The following is a 21,062-nucleotide window of genomic DNA, read 5'->3' on the forward strand; positions in this document are numbered from 1 at the left end:
TGCCAATACTGATTCATCATTTCTTTACACTCCCCAATCCCCCTGCTGTTGTTACTTTACATTCCCATTTTAATTCTTTGGTAGACAGTAACACTTGTTTTATATTTATAAAATACAGCAAAAGTAGGTTTCCTATGTTCAAGATCTCAGGTACTGCTGCAAAAACATTATATCTAGGTGGATAGAAAGCACATAAAGTTACTCAACATTCTTTCAAGGCACAAGTCAAAGAACTGTGAGGCAAAACCCTATCCAACTCACTAATTCTCTGCACAGTCATTAATTTACTCCCACTTATCACTCTTCTGTTTACAGATCCAGGAATTAATTATCTCAGCTCTTCTTTCTGTACTGACAGCAGAAAAACTACGTTAGTTATCTGTCCCCTCTAGCTCCATACTATGCTTCCAGACTTAGCTCTCCAAGACAGCTTCAGCCTTCTCATTGACCGAACCCATCTTATACAGCAATTCGGGTTATTCAGGATATTTTCCTATCATGAATTATCATTCCCTTAACTTTTTTGACATGGCACATCCCAAGTGACAGCACTTTCACTCACTTTTTAAATGACCGATTAAAATGTTTAACAGTGTCAGTTTTCAGAACGACACTGAGCAAGAAGCACACCTACTTAACAATTCTTCTTTAGCAGTACCTGACACAAGATGAGTGTGTTCAGCATCAGCAGTCTGTGACGATATTCTTGTGGAATGAAAGTGCCCATATGTAGAGAATCTACACGCTTCTCTAAAGGGACAAAACCAAAACACAGGGGGGGAAAACCCACAAAAAAGACAAAACCAACACAACTTACCATTCCAAATACCTGGTGCTGGACCCAGTTGACATAGTCATTTCTGATATCTATCAAATCTTGGATCTCATGGATGTAAAATTTGTCATACTGTATAACTTGTCCTCTTTCATTTACCTAAAGAATTGCATTGTATTTTTTAATTAGTACTTTTTATAACTGTTTTCAAAAGGACACTTCCTTATTTCTTCAAACATTTCATGTCAGATACCCAACTAAAAAAAAAAATCTAGAAAACCAAAAATGCCTATAAAAATGCAGAAACAACATTGAAGACATGGATATATGGATTGTTCACAATTTCAAAGATAAAAAAAGAAATTAACTGAGCATGCAGTATCGCCCAGTACAGTGCTGCCACTTAGCAACATCCTATGATCTACAGGAACAGTGATGAATTTGCATATGCATGTACACAATGGAACAAAACCAGGAACAAGCGTAAGACCTATGATTGAGAACTCTGTTCTTAATCACAGTATGAATACTGTCTCTATTGCATGTCAGCAGAGGAACAGTTTCTATGTAAAAACACTAAGCTTCAAGGATAGAGATGTGGAAAAATAACTTCAAACAAATGCTTGTCTACAGTACAATTTTAAACCAGAAACACCCACGCTTCTTTTCCCAGGGATTGTTAGGCACCCCTGACTGCTCAAACAGCAACATTCTGTCTTTATGTCCAGATAATCTACGCCTGCTTTTCTCTAACAACTTCACCAACAACCACCCCACCACAACACCAGATACTAAATGTCTGAAATACACCAGATACATTACTCCATTTTTTCCTTTAACTATAATCTAAATCAGCTACTTAAGACTATACCAAGACTAAAAGTTGGACAGCAGGGTAGGTACCAAGGTAATTATTTCTACATATTATTCAAAGCTGGGTCTTTAAAAAATAGGAACTTAAGAGGAGCATCATATTACAATTCTACAATTACCCACAAGGCTTTAAGATGAACTTCAGCTGTTAAAGATTTACAGTTACTACAAGCCTGAGCAATGACAGATATCCTATAGGCAGCAAAATAATCATTTATTATATACCTACAGCTTTTTATAATGGTATCTGTATCGGATGTCTTGCACTTCTAACACATGATAATTCCTAACCAGTCTTATTCTCAGCTTTTATTTGATGGTCTCCAAAAAGAATAAAAAGCTGCGCAAACACCAAAGCATACAAATTCTAACTTCCAAAGCACACTTTTCTTCCATTCTTTGTGACAGCTTAGAGAAGAGGGCTGTTAACGTATAATGCCCAAAGTCCCAATTTAGACACCTGGGCCCATTTTGCTAGATTGTACGAATACAATGCTTGACCAGCCCCTTAAGGAGCGTCCAAAAACAGTCTTTTAGCACAGAAACACGACGCCACGGGGCCAGAATAAACTACACAGGGGAAAAAAGAAGAGGGTGGGAAGGGAAACCTCAGCTGCAATGAGATAATACACTCTGATGTGTGCTCTCTGGTTACTGCAAATGATTTAGACTGTTTTTGTTCTGAGTTCATCAACCCATTAGTTTTCATGAACTCAGCTGCAATACTAACAAATGGAATAAAACAAACTGGGGAAAAAAATTGTTCCTCTTGATAAAACTGTGCAGATTTTTCTTGTTCAAAACACAGCTTGCTCTTATCTTCCCTTTGTGACCTTATTTGCCATCTTTTCAAGCTTAAGACGCAATTTTTTCCAACATACCCTCACAGATGCAACTGACTGGGTCAGTCTGTGTTCCCAAGAAAACAGGTAATCCCATCAACATGTCAGATTGGAACCCAGAATTCCAATGGTTCACGATGGAACAGATGGAACAACTACAGATATAACTGTACATGCAGTCTAAGTATTTGAAACTCCTTAGTAACTTCTTTGAACAACTGCAGAACACACAAGTACTAACTAAAACAAACAGATAAGTAGTCAGTTAAAATGGATGTAAACCTACTCTATGCAGTATTTCCAAAACTCTGAAAGCCGTGTGTAGGAAATTGGTAAGTATTCTTCTTTCAGAAGCTGGAATGCCAATCTTGCACAATTTCAAGAGGTGGACTACGACATCCTTGTAGAGTTCCACTATCTTGAGGAACAATGGAGGTTCAAGTACAGACCACCAATTTTCTGTCAACAAAGGGTGAACACATGAGCTTAGTACTTGCCACTACAACATTATCCTGTGCTACTCTTTTAACTAAAAACCATGTCTGGCTAGAAAGCGTACTTGTCAGTTACTGAAGACTCTGCCCCTTCCCCTCCAAGAAAGTTTAACACAGCAAGTGGTGCAGACTTTAAAACAAGAAACTACTCTTTGTATAAATAATGAAACCTCTATTCAAATGCTCTACTGTTACACACAAACTCTTTAAATTGTCTGTTCGTCCAGATCACAAAACAGTATCAAAGGAACTTTTGACGTAAAGCCAGAGGGCAAAAACCCTGAATCCCTGACTTAAGGAAACAGTCCTGAGAGCAATGGAAATAGAAGCAATGCAAAAAAAGGATATATAGTTCAAAGAAATTATCAGTTTGTTTTTCTTTACAGCATACAAGCCCTTTACTCTCACCAAAAACTACTGAAAAACAAGAGAGATGATTTACAAGGCAAGAAATAATTGAGTAGGATAGCAGGCCCTCAAAAAGTTACCAATTAAACAAAATATCCTGAAACCTCAACTCTTTAAGCTGAATTTCAGGCGACAGGAGTCACAATCATGTGTCAGGGAATAGAGTTAAAAAAACAGAGCTGTTGTCAGCTGCATATTTAAAGGCCACATCTTAAGATCAGTGAGAAAACATGAACTGCTCAGAAGAAACAAAACAGGTGCTGCAGTCAATTTAACATCTGCTCTACAACACTTCTGTAAATTCCTTAGAGCTTGTTAGCTGTCTGACCACGTAAATTTCACTTTAAAGTGCAAAGACACCTATCAAATACAGGGAAGTACACAGTTTAATTCTTCCCCAACGGAATCAGCTTAAAAATTCCAATACCAGATGAATTCATGTGGAAGGCCAGTTAGCTCACCCAGAAGCAACAGAATAGGCGTTTTCTTACACATCACTGTTAACCCATACCTTTCTCAGTGGAGAATTCTATAGAACCGTAAATACACAGCAGGTGTTGCTGAGACCATGTCTTCCCTGATGGAATTTCTAAACTTTTTCATCTGGAGATCCCTAGTTTAAACAGTAAAGAATTTGGTTTCTTACCAAGAACTTTCAGAGGAGCTTTTTCTAGGTTCAGAATAGCTGTTCCAAAAGGAATAGCTAACGTTGTGAAATTGTTTGCATCACTCATCAGCGGGCATTCTGGTAGAGTGAGATATAGCCTCAGAGCTTCAACATCTGGTAGGGAGCTGGTCAATTTGGGAATAAGGTTCTTTTCCAAACTAGCTGCCACCTACAGCACATCATAAAATTCAGTTTATTTTAATGAAATTGTGAACTCAAAAAAATGTCCATCCAGATAAAAAATAATCTAGGAAACAATCATCAAGAGTTTAAATTAGACTATTACACATCTAGGATAAAAGACAGCATATTACATATTAAAATGTAGAGACATACAACATGCTGGTGTGTTACCTAACTGGCACAACACAACAGTTTTACACATTTGCAGCTGATATATTGACTGCAGAAAGTTATTAAAAGGGTCGGAGCAAGCACAACATAGAAAGATAATCCCAAACAAAGAAAACGGGCATCACAAACCTGTTGTGATATATGAGCGTGGTCAGGCTGTATAAGTTTGTGAAATAGTAGTCTAGCAGCATTCATATCAACCCCTGAGTATCTAGTGCTGGTTTTGTAATGATCATCATTGCTGCAGCAAGTAAAAAAAAAACAGAGAAAAATACTGAATCCTGTATTCTCACCAACTCAAGGATTTTTTCCATCTGGAATTTTTAGCCCAGCCCTATTTATTAAGGAATTAAAACAGGAAAGATCACAGTCTCAGACTTGCATTTCTTACATGGCCTTTGAAGCAAATGAAAAAAAAACCTTCTAATTGCAAGACAGTCACGTAAACACACCAGCATCTAAGCCAGGCTGTGAAACACATTCTTCTTGAATTATATATAACCTGTGGCTGCAAAGCAATGAGTTTTGCTCGCTGACATGGCAGCAGCCAGGTGGCACACTCTTCCAAAGAAGGGTAGAAGGTGTTTGGGCCCGCTGAGAAACCATAAGGCAATAAAGGAGCCAGGAGTTTAAACTGCAGGTATCAGAGTATCAGTACAATAAGGAAATACTGTGAAGATGTTACAGCTGAAACAAGAGACAGTAGGAAGGCAGCCACCATTTATTCTGTTCACAGGAATACTTGTTTAAAAGCCTGACCGCTTACCTCAAAGCCAAAAAGCTCCCATTCAGGCACCCAGCTGAGGAGAATGTTCCATCAATTTCACTGAAATTGTTCATATGAAATAAGTTACATTTATTTTGTTTTCTTTTTACATGTACCATTATTTCTCAGCACACAACTAGATACTTAATTTAATCTTGTACAGTCATCTAAAATGTGACAAAAATTACAGGGAATAAAGGACCGAAACTATTTGACGAGCATAACAATAAAAGCACAGCAAAAGCTCTACACTTAATAAAATCAGTACTCAAAAACAGCTTTGCTATTTAAGCACAGAATCCCATTAATGCCCAACCCAGAGGTAAAGCAATAAAAGACAACTCCCTTCCACAACGTCACTTACTTAGCTATCTCTACAGGAAGTCTTCCAGATGGGAAAGTCAGCAATCTTTGAATAAATGTTTCATTCACAGTCCAAATCTGCTTCAAGAAGTCAGGATACCTAAAATCATCTGGTGGCACCATGTTCTAAATTTAAATGGAAGTGTGAAAAATTAGGCACACACAACTGACTTCCAGAAAAATCATCCTGTGGTTGAGCACTCTATCTCTTTATTGACTGACAGTTTGCCTACCCAAACTACTACTGTGAAACAAGCCCAAAGATAAATTCACTATATTCTAGCACTTCTACATTCACTATAAAAGCAGAGCATACACTAAAACCACCTAGATCAGTGTGTTAATTCACACCACAGCTTCCTCCATGGTAAACTCCCTAAACATAAATGCACTGTTCTAGAAAATGAACACTAAACTAGCTTTTCACAGGAGTAGCATCTCTTCTTACTCGTCACTATGAGCTGGTTAGCTCGCTGCCAGACTGTGAGTATACAGAAAAACAGCTATTCAATTTTTTGGACAGCTGCTCTCCCACTCTACTTCCATCAGACTTCTCTGAGAATTAACCATGTTTCTCTGCATATTTACTGCATTATCAGATGAGCTGCATTTTGATGCTCATATCAAATGAATTCCAGTAAGATTTCTAATACTAAAGAGAAACAGAACTGATAGCATTATTCTGAGTAGGAGCCCTGGTTCAAGTAAAAAAAAAAGATCTGCAGTCAGGAGTTACTGAGGAGGACTGGGCAGGCGGAAAGCACTCAAATATTTAATCACCTCTTCCTTTATAATAAGGAAAAGAAAAGCCTGCATCCATCACTTGGGGGAAAAAAGCTTATACCAAAAAGCCTCAAGAGCCTACTGACAGCTAAAAATAACTGGATCCAAGGCCTCCAACTGCTAAACTGACTTAACATCTTCTGCTTCCACATTGCTCCAAGAAAGTTTACAATTTAGTCATGCACCTTCAATATGAAAATCTTTTAAAATACATCAGAAGAAACTAAAGACTTTGACAGACTTTGGAACCAAAGCATATTTAATTTGTTACCTGTGGATAAAAGTAGTGTGCAAAACTTTGGTCCCCACCAGAGAAAATTCTCTTTACACAGTAACACTCCTCACTGTCTGCAACAGGAATAAAAAATAGGCAACTGAAAATGTGAATTTGAGAAACGATTAAGACATTGCAATCTACATCCAATTAGAAAAAGGCTCTTTCGTTAGGTAACCCCTTGATGCAGATCTTTCCAATGCGGTAGTTAAGGCTATCTTTAATGAAGCTAACAGTCCTGAGTTGTAGCTGTAGTGCTAACAAAGGACCTAACCCAACAGCACAAGCAGACATGTATTTCCTATATGCAGAAACAGACTTTAGGGAATAGCGAAAACAAACGTTTGAAAGAAAGTGATTATAGTCCATATCTAGTTTAAATCTTAAGATCTGTACAACGCTATAATGGAACAGGAATCCAAGAAGTAAATCTGCCAGATGCTGCTTACCTGTAGCTACCGGGCACTGATTGCTGTAAGGAAGCCAGTTTCCTTTCACTGTGAAGGGGCTCTTCCTGTTACTGGTTGTTCCCGTACCTAATTGCCCATTACCTCCAAGTCCAAAAGAATAAATTCTTCCAGATGAAGGAACAAACGCAGTAGTGTGCTGCCTAGGGCAAAATGAATTAAGTAACAAAACCCGAAGCATTACAACATGCTTTGTACAGGCCAGCCTAAGAACTGTGTCAAACAGTATGTTAAAGGTCCCACAGTATCAAAAGCTCCACTTCCCCATTGCAACGCGCTGCCACTGGCAACACTCCAATAGGCAATGCTCCATTTTCATGGAAAAGGTCATGGATGCCAGGTTCTGCCTTGAACCCCTGCTTCGCCACAGTCTGATGTTTAGAGCACATCTCTAGACATTCAGAATTATGAAGTCTCTACCAGACTGGCTGCATCTCCTTTCCCTCCCATCTCCTCAACTTATATGCGCTCTCTCCTATGAGTCTGGGAAGAACAAGTATTGAATTATGTGAACTGTGAGAAGGGGATGGGTCTAACTCAAGGTCAACCAAACTGCTAGAAAGACCAGTTTACATTTATGTATTTTTTAACCCAACTAATAAAGTGCACACCTCTCTTAAAAAACTACGTTGCCTCCCTCATTTAGCCTTCTTGGAATGCAATTCTTTGGACAAGAACATTTTAATTTCATATGTGCTGGGAATTTTTCCCAGTTTTTGGGTGCTATTATAATATATGCAACAAAAACCCATTAGGAATTTAAGCGCCGCAAAGTGGTACACGTATTTTGCAAAACAAGTTACGTTTCCAAATTTTACACTTATCTTCAGTAATGCTCATGTACCTCCCCGAAAAAAACTTGTTCTTTAATAGAAAATGATAACGTGACAGCAATAAACTACAGCTCCACACTTCACACTGACGATCCACATTTTCAGCTTAGACAATCGGAGCCTCTCAAACAACATAACTTCCTTCAGTTCTTCTACTGAATGTTTCTAGAATCCCAGTAAGGTTTCTAAATACCTTTGTTGGAGACCATCTTGTCTTCCCTAACTACTTCATACTACAATACACATGAAGCTTTATATGGAACAAGTTAGTTGTAAGATCCATAGTAGTAACACAGAACAGACCTTACCTGCCACAAGTGATTTGCGTCACAACACTTCCCATAAGTTCAAAAACTTTCCTCGGGTTTATTTCATGGCTGGTAGAGTTATGACCCAACTGACCATAGCCTCCAGCTCCAAATGTAAAAACTCCACCTTCCTGAACAAATAAATGATTTGCATTAAACTGATAATATATGTCAGAAGGCACAGGTATCAATCATAACCTCGTTTGTGTTAAATTGCATTCTTGTAATTTCCACATTACTGTACAATAGTCCTGCCCTTACCTTGTGTCATTAATAATTCTCATTTTCCCTCTTTGTCAGTTTTCTTGATGAACAGTATATAATCGCACACTATTAAAAAGCTATACTTTGGCTTTTAAATTCTGAATATAAATTTTAAAGCAAGTACTAAATAGGAAGTTGCCGTTCTTAGGCAGATGATGCAGAGTATGACTGAAATAGCTTCATTATTTGAAAACATAAGAAACCAGAAAATTTCAATGCTGTTGTAGGACAAGTATTTTTAAAAAGTGGTTTTGATTGATTTAAACAAGAAATTAAGCAAAAACTTTACTGGAAGAAGTTTAAAAATTAAAAAATAAGACTCCAAACTGTGCATATAGCCAATAGTTAGGTATAAGGCAATTTGACACATTTTAGCTCTTTATTTGGACAAGTTGCCACTTCTCTGTGTGAATATGCCATGCTGACACAAAACACAGGCTTTTTTTCCAAATCAGCTTTAAAATAAATTACTAACTTTGCACAGGACCTCACAGTGTAACACTGACAGTGAATTATGCAAATCTTCAATTTCTTGTATTAGTTTGTCAATAGTACACAAACAGCTGCTGTGCAACAGCAGCCAGAGAGGAGTGAGAGCATGTGAGAGAAACAACCCTGCAGACAGCAAGGTCAGTGAAGAAGGAGGGGGAGGAGGTGCTCCAGGCGGCAGAGCAGAGATTCCCTGGCAGTCTGTGGTGAAGACCATGGTGAGGCAGGCTGTCCCACTGCAGCCCACGGAGGTCCACGGTGTAGCAGATATCCACCTGCGGCCAGTGGAGGGCCTCACGCTGGAGCAGGGGGATGCCCGAGGGAAACTGCAGCCCTGTGGGAAGTCTGCACAAGGGCAGGCTCCTGTGGCCCCATGGGAGGAGCAACCCACGCTGACCCCATGGGGGGACCCACACTGGGGCAGTTCGTGAAGAACTGCAACCCACGGGAAGAACTCGCATTGGACAGGTTTGTGAAGAATTCTTTCATTCGAGGGACTACATGCTGGAGCAGGAGAAGAATGTGTGGCAGTCTGCCCCTGAGAAGGAAGGAGCTGCAGAGACAACGTGTGACGAACTGACTGCAACCCCTATTTCCCATCTCCCTGCACTGCTTACGGGGAGGGGAGAGAGAAACTGGGAGCAAAATGGAGTCCAGGAAGAAGGAAGGGAAGGAAGAAGGTGTTTTAAGATTGGAATTTATTTCTCATTCCTCTACTCTGAATTTGATTGGCAATAAATTAAATTAATTTCCTGAAGTTGAATCTGTTCTGCCTGTGATGGCAATTGCTGAGTGATCTCTCCCTATCATTATCTTGACCCACAGGCTTTTATGTTATATTTTCTCTCCCCTGTCCAGTTGAGGAAGGGGAGTGATAATAGCATCTTGGTGGGCACCTGGAATCCAGGCAGGGCCAACCCACCACAACAGCAAACACTAACAAACTCACTAAAAAAACTTTAAACAACTATACACACCAATTCCCCCAGCATTTCATAGAATCATACAATCACTGAAGTTGGAAAAGACCTCTAAGATCATCTAAGTCCAATCAGCAGCCCAACTCCACTGTGCCTACTAAATTATGCCACGATGTGCCATGTCTACTTGCTTTCTGAATACCCTGAGGGATGGTGACTCCACCACTTCATCGGGCCGACTACCCCAATGCTTGACCACTCTCAGTAAAGACATTTTTCCTAATAGTTAATCTAAACCTTTCCCTGGCACAACTTGAAGCCATTTCATTTCATCCTATCACTTATTACTTGGGAGAAGAGACCAACTCCCACCTCTCTACAACCTCCTTTTAGGTAGTTGCAAAGAGCAATAAGGTGTCCCCCTTTCATTTAAATTCAGAATTAACTTGGTCTGATCAGTGATTATGGTAATATCAGAGGCATTACAGTCAGAATAGAGCAGATCTCTGTAGGATCCACCAATATAAATTTCAGTCTCTGCACAACTTTAATAATGCAATGTGCACTGTCGTATCAAAACATTCTATTATCTGTATGATCAATTTGTCACAAAATTTAAAACTATTCTTCCAGCCTTTGTTCAACTTCATCCAACAATCAAAGAAATTTTATGTGGAAATTTGTTTATTATTTCCTATTCAAGTAGCAGCTTCTCCTGAAAGCAGTAAAAATAAATCAAAGTTTAAACACGTCTTTAAACATCGTACCTTTGTAAGGGCCGCTGTATGATCTTCTCCACAGCTTATATGAACAACTTTCTGACTTCTCAGTGACTTTAGCAGCGTGGGAACGTACCTGTCTGAAAGGTTTAATAGAGCAGTAGATTTCTTATTTTGAAAACAAAAATCAGAAAACAGTTCCAGACAAGCAGTTTATATTTGTTAGCATAACACAATTACTGTGACTAAGTTTATGTGTCTGTTTTGCTGTAGTAACACTTTGTTCTCAAAGAGAAACTACTATACCAAAATATTTTGTAGCAAATAGTTGCATTTTCACTAGCCAATATATATGAATCATGAAACAGAACAGTATGTTAGCCCTGCCACACACCACAAGAAAACAAAATGACCATTGTTTTGAGTTGCTTACGTGCTTCATGTTTCTGAAGTGTTCCTGTAAGTTGGTATCAGTTGGTTATAGTTCAATACTACTCAATGTATTATAGAATGGAACCCTGAATAATTAGGAAGCAGAACTACCTGTCCTGCATTGTCAGAACAAATCAACTTTGCCATTCGGTTGGACAGAAGTATTTTATTGTAAATGTTAATCCTAACATCTTAAAATTTGTCAGGTACACCAACATGCCTGGAAGAGGCTCTACCAAGACATAAAAAGGATTTTACTGGGGAGGGATGCTATTAAAAAAAAAAAAAAAGGGGTCACATGAAACGCAAAGAATTTGTAGAAGCAACTGAAGTTTCCCACAAAAATTTTATTTCTGAAAAGTATGTCATTCTCTTATTACATGAGTGCGACCACATTTAAAGCATTAATTCAGGTATGTATTTTAACTACAATGAATTTTTCTTATTTTAAATGGTGTTCAGAACAGGAAACCAATGAGAAGATTTGAACTCATTAGACTAACTGTTGTTTACCCTATTCTAAACCGTGTATTGCAGGAATCTCACAGCGTATACTCCCACTCTGTAGCTCTGTGTCCCAACAGTCTGCACGTAACGCAATATAATAGAAGGACAAATTTGTGTCTAATCTAAATATTTGCTTAAAACCATTAACGAATATCGACACCCAAGAAGAAGAAATTTTGGAATTGGTTAGCTGAAAACCACGAACTGTTATCAAAACTGGCCTGTGAAAGGCAGATACCCACATGGCACTAACAAACAATGAAGATTCCTCAAGCGCATCTACTAAGAACAATCAAATAGTATCAATAGATGACTGGTTTTGTAAAGCAATTTCATCTAAGGAAAATTCAGTTCAAACTGTTAACTACCGCACAGTATCTTAATGTAGCCCCATTCAGAAAGTTTAAGCTACAGAAAAATCTGCAACAAGGAAAGGTAACAAATGAAGTAGGCTAGAATTCAACATAACTGCCAGAATTTTCACTACAAAACTGCTAAAGGGAAAAAAACTGTCTTCCTTATGCAATCCTATGTGACACTGGCACTCTCCAACAATATTCAACACAGGTTTGTTCTGTCTGCTCCTTTCCTAGGAATACTGCTGTCTTTAGCTTCACAAACCAATACACGTTCACCACAAAACTTTACTCAAGTAATGTTTACTTACCATTATCATCATTAAGACCCAGCTGCCCAAATTTGTTGCGTCCCCATCCAAAAATGGCTCCAGAAAGAGTTAGTACAAAACTATGAGCTCCTCCTGCTGCAATCTGTGCAAAAGGGATTCCCAGCAGAGATTTTATCACTTGTGGTGAGTTTTGTTTCTTATACTCGTAACCTAAGCCCAACTGGCCATATTTATTTTGTCCCCAGGAAAACACTTCACTTCCTGTTTAAAGAAAAAATAAAATAAAGAAATACAATCAATATATTTTAATTATATGAAGTTTATTTACTGCAAGAAAAGCTAAGACAGTTACACTTCAAATATTTCTGAATTTGAAAATGCATACATTCAATGCAAGCATTTAAGCAGACTGAAAATATTTAAATCACATTCAAGCCCCTCTAAACTGTTTTTGACATTCCTGTTAAACAGTGCTAGATCAGTCGAATCATAGAATCATCAGACTGGAAAAGACCTCTCAGATCACTGAGTTCAACCATAAGCTGAGTTTTGTTATTACAATGCAAGATGCTGTTCCACTGAGAGTTCCACTACTGCCTACATTTTTATGCAGAAATCTTGTCAAATCTGCGTACTGGACATGCAAAAGCTCCCAATTTCCAATCACAAATCTCATTTAAGCTTTTATATAGTAATGTATTTAATTGAAATGACACATATTTTAAATTTTAAAATCTTATGTTAATGATATGATCTATGAAGTATGTTTGTAATGTCATTTGATGCCTTATAAAGAAAAACACATTTTGAAGAATTGGAAATCAGAGCTGTTTATGTTAAGGCTGCATCCAAATGAAATAACCAACATTTTGCCAAAGTATTTCCTATCCCAAGGATCGATATCTAATCACAGAAATATTCTGCTTTTACTATGTGCTACATTTCAAACACTACTGTTACCTTCAGGCAGCAATGTTTCTATCTCCTACCTTGCCTTTCCAATTACAGTTTTATCAAGATAGAAAACAATGAAACCTACCCCTTGGGGCACAAGGGGTAAACAACAAAAAACAAAAAACCCAAAACAGAACAAAACGCATCAGAAAAAAACAAAAACAAAAACAAAAACCAAACCACTATTTCATACAAAACAATATTCTAACACCAAAGAAATCCTATGCCAATCATTTATAATCACATGGACTAATCCACCTGATCAATATCCCACACAGAGATCTAAAAATACTATGACATCTTTTCTCAAAATGCCCAATTCAAATAAACTCAAACCATTTTCCTCCCTGTGTGGGTCTATTTTTAAGGCCGTAACTGTGATTGACCTTGCTACATCAGAAGGATTTCTGCAGGTTCTCTTACTACCAGAACAAACAAAAACAACACAATAACACCCTACAATGCATGTGAAGAACAGTGCCACAGAGCTGCAGCCCATGAATCAACAAGAGAACAGAGATTACTTACTTGAAGCTTTTAACTATTTAAACTAGTGCAAACTCCTATTATACTCCTGCACCTTTGATTGACAGAACGCTTCACAGCACAATTCTGATACTCCCCACATTCTACACTGATCTTAGCCCAGGCAAAGTGTTATTTGTAAACATATGACTGACTGTCCTGAGAACAAAGGAATCTCATGAGGTTATAATGGTAAAGACACCTTGGAATACATAAGGCATAGAAAACACTCAATATGTGCCCATGAAAACTCATGTACAGAATGAAGGTACAGAGTCAGTACAAAATAGTATATTGAATAAAGGGAAAAAAAAAAAATCATTCAACACAGTCAATACCTCCCTCCCTACAGCTTACTTAGTTTATATTTTAACCACACATTGTTAAGAAACACAGTAAAGCTTTACAATCTTTCTGGAATTTTTGGTTCAAGTTTCTCAATTTTCATTAACCTCATCCAGCAGCCACTTCTTCCAAATGGAAGCTTCAGCCACAACTCTCCTTTGCCACAGGGAAACAAACAAGCAGTAAATTTAAATTCATGTTTATTTCTGGATAGCCATACTAACTAGCCCCAGCAAAACTCTGAAGAGAGATGTTTAAACTGTTCAAAAGGTGGGTTAGAACACGGCATTGCATTTTAAGTACAGAAGCACCAACAGAAGAGAGGCTTTACAATAGAAAAGCAGACAAGGAAGTCATTGCCTGCAAGCTTCTGTAACTTGCAGTAACATGTTAGAATAGACTCGTGACAAAGCAGCATGACAGCAGGATGGAAAGGATATGGGATCAAAAAACAGGAGAGAAACAAAAATTAATTCAAAGAGGAAAGCAAGATGATAAAAAGCAAAAAAGGGCCTAAGAAAAAAGCAGAACAATACATTTGTTTGTACGTTTAATTTTTAAATTCAAGCTTCTATCACTAAACTACACTTGTCCTACCAACTTGAAATCCCACCTGCATTATGTGGTAGTATGTTTAAAAAAAACATTTCATTTGTCTTAAAAAGACAAAATAAATGTTGAAAACTTTAGAATTACCTGATTAGAAATACATATACAAATTTGGCTTACCTTTTGAGAGTGCTAGCGAGTGATAATAACCGCAAGCAACTTGAACAATTTGGATTTCTGATAAGCTTTTAATATTCCTATCGGGGTAAGAAAACAGAAAAAGAATTAAGCTACAAAGTCATGGTATGAAAAATAAATCCATGCCAAAGTGTAACATATAAAAAGAGAAATCTTTTCACCAAAAGATATATGAAACTAATTTAAAAAACCTATCTTTAAACAGAAGCTCTTTAGTAAAGTCTTAAGTCAAAACCACTACTTTTCTAATACCTTCAAGGTCAGGTTCTATTCTTTATTTAATTAACAATTTAAGTAAAAGACTATAATGAAAAATTAGGGAGGCTCATGTGCTAGGGAGGAGACGACACACAGCTGAGTAGAGGAAATTTAATACCAGATGCAAAGAGAAAATTATGCTTACTTTCCAGTTTCCAAAAGAGAACAAGCTTTACAACCTTCTTCATATCAATATCGCATATAAAGGCTGAATTACTACCTATTAAAATTTGAACACTAGTTCTTCATCTCTACCAACATTAACTTCAAAACTTTAGTTTACAGAGCTCTTAAGTACTGCACAATAAATAGCTTGCAAATACACATAAATGTGCATTAAATCTAGTACACTTTCAACTTTTGATGAGTTTCTGAAAGGCCTGTGGGCTTTTAAATTTGATACAGAAATAAATAAACTTTCTAATAGTTATTTATATCTTTCATATTTATAAATGTGTCACAGGTATCCCTGACAAAGATATAAATTACTGATGCTTGAAGAAAATATTACTTTCATGTACCTTTTTCCCATGTCAAAAACTAGGAAAGAAAGCCTCCAGCTTGCAAATATCCAAACTTACTGTTACAGACAGTTCCACTGATTCCAGTGAACCTATTCATCACAGTAAAAGTGTGGACTACAGCTAGCTAGAATGCTCACAGCATTCCGAAAACAAGCAAGTGGATCTGGCTAGCGTTCGTTTTTATAATTAGAAGGCTTATCATCTCATCCCAGCTAAAAAACCTCAGGGTGAAAACTGAAGTACGAAGATGAGATAAGAAACACATAATCTTCAAGCACACACTCCTGCAACTAGTCTACTTCTCTTTAATTTCTCTTAAATGGCAGTTATCAATGCCCATTCACATTCTTAAAATACCCATCCTACTTTTCCAACATAACTCTCATTCTTAGCAGATGACTATTAAAAAAAAAACAGAAAAAAGAGACACCAACAAGCCAAACCAAGCAACTCATAACACACTTCTCACGTGAGCTGACTTTCTGAGACAGAAAACTGCCCACAGCATGCAAGTGCCATAGCTAAAATACAATTACTAATGTGCGCTTTTAATCCTAACAGCAGAAAAACCAATGTGATTTAAACACTTATTATACACAGATTATTTTTAACCTGGGCACTCTGATGCAGTCCTCTGTTCCCGGCAAGCCAAGCTGTCCATCAGTAGCCAGACCCCAAGCATATACCTGACCCTTGTCATTTAATGCAAGAGTGTGAGCTTCTCCACAGGACACAGCTACAATATTTTGGGCATCCAGCGCACCAACATGCTCTAAAAACAAACAAAGAAGTTAAGTGTTTAAAAAAAAAAAAGCTATTAACAAGCTAGTGTTGTTCAAGACAGTTACGTGCAGCACTAAGGTATGAATTGAAATGACACAGAAGTAAGCCCAGAAGTCTGTCAAAACATCCTTTATTTAAAATTATAAGTGTGCTATTCTAGAAGTGGTGAGTTAAATTTGACACCCCAATGTAAACAACCAACAGCTCTATCTGGAGCAATATACACAAACACACAAAAATCGTGGCTTGATCATAATGCTTGCTTCTAATCTTACCATCTGAAAATGAGTGCAGAAACTCAATTAACATTAAGGTCAAACAGATTACTGTCAAATGACTACACGTGTAGACATTACGTAAGAGGAAAACGTTCCACCACAGCAAGTTAAATTCACCTATTCATTATTAACAAAAAAGGCCTGCAAAACAAGGCAGGGCAAATTCAAGACTAAAGCTACTGATTTTGCAACGAGCTACACAATGTCCTCTTTATAATGCAAAATACTGTAGAAATAGATCCTAAAGAGTAATTTTTCTAGATATACAGCGAACACCTCTGAAAAGCAAACACTAAAATATCTGGGTTGTTTCCAGTAGCCTGTACACACAGTGCATGTACCTTCACATACATTTGGAAAGACTCAAAGTTTGGGGTTGTGCTTATTATTTGTGATCAGAAGTCTAGTGTCCTCATTTCAGCGACAGTGAAGTGGAGAAATATCATCAGGGCCTGTCATTAAGGCTGGAATTTTCAACAGTCCCCTCAAACAAGAGCCTGCTTGGACATTTTATGCCTGGTTTTCAAATAACATACATTTTAATCCTGCCTAAGCAGGGCAAGCCACTGAAAAAGCCTGTGAATCATCAATGTAACATGCAGTGTAAATACAGCCTAGCACAGCCTAAGTTAGTGTTGGCTATTGTTTAGAAATTATTTGCAATATGACAAGCACTCAGTTTTTACCATGAAGTAACACAGGCAGCAGACTAAGTTCATTTTTTTAAACAGCTGGTGTGATTAAAGGGGTTACCAGCCCAGTTCAGCCCATTAAAGCCTCCACAGCTCTGCCAGTGGAAGAGGTCACTTAAACACGCTCCAGTTCACGCATGAAGCATGCAGATTAGCTCAGGCTCTCTTCACCAGCTGCTGAACTAGCCAGGCTGACTTTGCCTAACATGGATTAAGGAACATCCACACAATCCCTATGGCAAGCAGAGCTCTGTGGGTACGAAAGAGGGAAGGCACAGCTGAATAGTCCCACTGGTGACACAGAGGTGGCAAGACCTGCAGTCAGCAACATTATCTCCAGTTAGCAGAAATACATTTGAAAGAGACCATTCTTCCACTGTCAAGATACTGAGTCTCTTCAGACTGTGCAAGTGTTAAGTCAGCAAGTAAATTTACCCCAATGCACTGACTTCACATTAGAACACTCAACAATATTGCCAGTGACCTCTAGATGGAAGAAAAATTAAGGACATAACAATCCTTATGACTGCTGCATCTGAGCATGTTAAAAAACAAAGACTTATTGTAGGTGTTTGTCCACTGAACATGAAAGCTGATACAGAGCTGTTTAAAAAAAAAAACCCAATCATTAAAAGTAAATTTTTTTGTAAATTTTTTTGTAATTTTTAGATTTAGAAGACAATTCCACATAATTTTCAACGTGGGTAACGAGTATTCACAGTGAGTGTGTCAAGCTGAGTTTCTATTCATGTTTATGAAGCAGATGTTTGCACAGGATTAAAGTTTATCAGTTTTAATATCCATTTACTGTTTCCCAATAGAACTCAAAATTAGTTTTAAAAAGTTACACATCAACTACACAAAAAAATCTTTACTTGGCACCAAATCCGAAACTCTGAATTAGGGAGAACTACTAAAACACTGCATAGTGCCGTATTTCTGTTTGAAATATTTGTATCAATTATTGTGCCAAGTAACTTGCAAAATTGCTATAGGAGTGATTAGAATGAACACTTACTAAGCCTTCCCAGTGCTTATGTTATGCCGTAAGTACTGTCGGAAGCACTGTTCCCTATCTCCCAGCAGCACGCAGCTATGACTCACATGCACGGCTCTGAAGGGAGCCCATGTGCACACTCCTCTGCAGTCCCTGCAAGATGTTTACCCACTTGTGCTACAGAACCCCACCAGCAGGAAGCAGAAACACGCATAACACAGATAGGAAGAAAAAAACTAAAGAAGATTCACGTTGCATCCTTTAGGCTCTTCCAAATCCTCTTCCTGCAGCACTGCATACACTGAAGTCTTTTATCCTAAGTTTTATTTTTAGTTAAAAAGAAAATCTAGAACGTGCCTTCAATCAGACTGATTCTACACCCCATATTAGACGATTAAAAACATAAAGCGTGTTTTTCAACCATGATACGCCCAATATTCATTTCTACCATATCCCAGTAGCCAAACCCAAAGATACAGCACAAGGCTAATCCACATGTGGAAGCAGGTCACCTCCCTCTGACACCAGCAACAGCCACCAAGTCTCCCACAGCCTCAGGCAAAGCAATTCCAAGCTGGAAATAAAAAGAAATAGTGGCACTGTCCACCAGCACGGCAGGCAAAAATATAGGGGACAGCCATGTTTCAGAGTTGCTTGCTCCCAACAGTCACAAGGTGGTATTCAAGCAAAGGAATGTTTGCGAGGCACTGACACTGGCACTTCTGGCTCTGATGTAGCACAATGAAACATAAAACACAAGCACAGCCACATGTACTCTCCACAACTCATTACTTCTAAACTTACCGGGTCTTTTCCTGGCTTTTTCATGTCCTAGTTGTCCTAGATCGTTGCAACCACATGTATAAACTGTCCCATCATCCAGGACAAAAACAGTATGTCTGAGTCCACATCCTACATCTCTGACCCTTTTATTTAAGAAAAAGTCACTTTTTCTGGGTTCTAAAACAATCTCTTCATCAATTCCACCCAATCCAAGCTGTCCAAAAGATGCATTTCCCCAGCACAACATGTTTATGCTTCTCTTGATAACACAGATCTTCCAACTTCGCCTTTCTAGAATATCCCTTCTGCGTAGCTGTCCAAAAAAAAAGAACAGGAAAATGTATAGTTTTCCAGTATTGTCCCTAACATTTGTTATCTTCTATACAGCATGTAATCCACATATATATATACACACACACGTACGTAGTATGTATTCTATATGCAAACATATTGAAACATTGAACAGTTTCTAAGAGTGTGATTGACTTTCTTGGACAGTGTGTACATTAACTCTGAAATAAAAAGCTTTCATTCCCATTTCAGACAGAACTTTTAAGAAGTGCAGGTCCTTGGTTTTACAAAACTTTCTTTAAAAAAACTTAAAACTCTTTGTAACAAACTTCTCTAATCCCTAACCCAGACCTTCACAAATGGCAGTCACAACCAATTCTAGTCAGTAGAAATGACCTCAAACGCCTTTTTAGGACACAGTACAGGTTAGTTTCTGTACCCAAGTTGCTGCACGACTCCAGAAAGCACTGTCAGCAGCGTCAAGATCATCCCCAAAAACAACACTCGACTCATAGCTTGGAGAAAATTGGTCAGCTCTGATCAATCCAATTAGGCAACACAAAGAATAACATGATGTGTCAATCATTACATTTAAACAACTATGAGTCAACTAAACTTACAATTTAAAGTAAAATAAGGAGCTGAAACTCAAGTCCTCAGCCTTGCACCACTGGCTAGAGCTTCACGGTTACTCTGCAGCAGCAAGAGGCCACACCTGCAGACTCCCCCACACAAACCCCCATCCTCAATGCCCAAATTGCAATCCCCAGTGTTTGTGCTGACAGACTCTACACCTGTTTGGAAAGCACACGCAGCTATGCTTCTCCCTCATTTTCAGTATTGCAGATTATGAAGGATTATGGCAATGTTTTCGCTATTACGCTTCTGTAACAGTAAGTTTCCCCATAATTCAGAGCAATTTAAAAATCAATGCAATATACGTCAAAATTGCTATAAATTCTCATCTGTGACCTCTACTTGGAAAGCAGCATGAATGACAGAATGTGGAATACAACGCGCTAAAAATACATTCAGTTTTGCATTCTGCAGGGTCATAACACGTATGAACCACCCAGATATAGAAAAGCAACCATCAGTTAGCACCTAAGCATTACGTAAACCAAAGAAGGGCAGAATTCTTGCCAGCACAACAAGATGAACTATTTTTCTCTGCAAGAGTCAAAATGCAGTAAACAAGATGCTTATTTTCATGATCTCATTAAAAAAAAAACCACCAAAAACCCCAAACAGCTTAAAATATATTACATTCTGTTTACCTATCTTAGGCAATGACGCATGGTCAAATATTTCCCTAGCTATATCCTACCACAATCAGAAGGGGACAGGGAAATGAAGACGTCTTGGGTTAAGACATAGCTTCACAACAGTGTATTTCACACATCCGTAGCAGGCACTGCAACGCAAGCTTCAACCTACAACACAAGAAGTTGGAAAAGACGTTTGGTTATAGGACTTCCTTAGTCAAGATTCATCTCCATCTCCAGAGGAGCAAAAAGAAGAGAAGTTCTCCTTTCTACTTGAACTATTCTAGTTTCTACTTGAACCGATATGCATTTCCAGAGAGGGTGGGGTCACAGAACTATAGAACTGTTTTGCTGGAAAGGACCTTTGAGATTGTTGAATCTAACCATACGCATCCACTACTAAACCACATCCCTGAGCACCTCATCATCATGTCTTTGAAACCCTTCCAGGAAT

The 21,062-nt window shown here is 38.1% G+C and overlaps 1 protein-coding gene across 3 annotated transcripts in view; it reads right to left on the reverse strand.

The window, feature by feature from the left end:
- The window catches only part of HERC4 (HECT and RLD domain containing E3 ubiquitin protein ligase 4), a 33,015-nt gene that overhangs the window by 11,094 nt on the left and 859 nt on the right, over window positions 1-21,062 (reverse strand). For 2 of the 3 annotated variants that reach the window (XM_069864005.1, XM_069864003.1), the window contains exons 2-16: window positions 20,621-20,776; window positions 19,074-19,365; window positions 16,132-16,291; window positions 14,720-14,796; window positions 12,206-12,427; window positions 10,648-10,739; window positions 8,208-8,338; window positions 7,049-7,209; window positions 6,597-6,673; window positions 5,544-5,668; window positions 5,180-5,239; window positions 4,543-4,654; window positions 4,039-4,228; window positions 2,777-2,949; window positions 818-934 (exon numbers count right to left, since the gene is read on the reverse strand). In XM_069864005.1, the coding sequence (XP_069720106.1) occupies window positions 818-934; window positions 2,777-2,949; window positions 4,039-4,228; window positions 4,543-4,654; window positions 5,180-5,239; window positions 5,544-5,668; window positions 6,597-6,673; window positions 7,049-7,209; window positions 8,208-8,338; window positions 10,648-10,739; window positions 12,206-12,427; window positions 14,720-14,796; window positions 16,132-16,291; window positions 19,074-19,299 (1,923 nt within the window). In that variant the 5' untranslated portion in view covers window positions 19,300-19,365; window positions 20,621-20,776. The remainder of the gene's footprint in view (window positions 1-817; window positions 935-2,776; window positions 2,950-4,038; window positions 4,229-4,542; window positions 4,655-5,179; window positions 5,240-5,543; window positions 5,669-6,596; window positions 6,674-7,048; window positions 7,210-8,207; window positions 8,339-10,647; window positions 10,740-12,205; window positions 12,428-14,719; window positions 14,797-16,131; window positions 16,292-19,073; window positions 19,366-20,620; window positions 20,777-21,062) is intronic. The other variant, XM_069864004.1, reaches the window with a different exon arrangement.

Source organism: Phaenicophaeus curvirostris, chromosome 9, assembly GCF_032191515.1.
Source record: "Phaenicophaeus curvirostris isolate KB17595 chromosome 9, BPBGC_Pcur_1.0, whole genome shotgun sequence".
In the NCBI taxonomy this organism is placed as follows: Eukaryota; Metazoa; Chordata; class Aves; order Cuculiformes; family Cuculidae; genus Phaenicophaeus; species Phaenicophaeus curvirostris.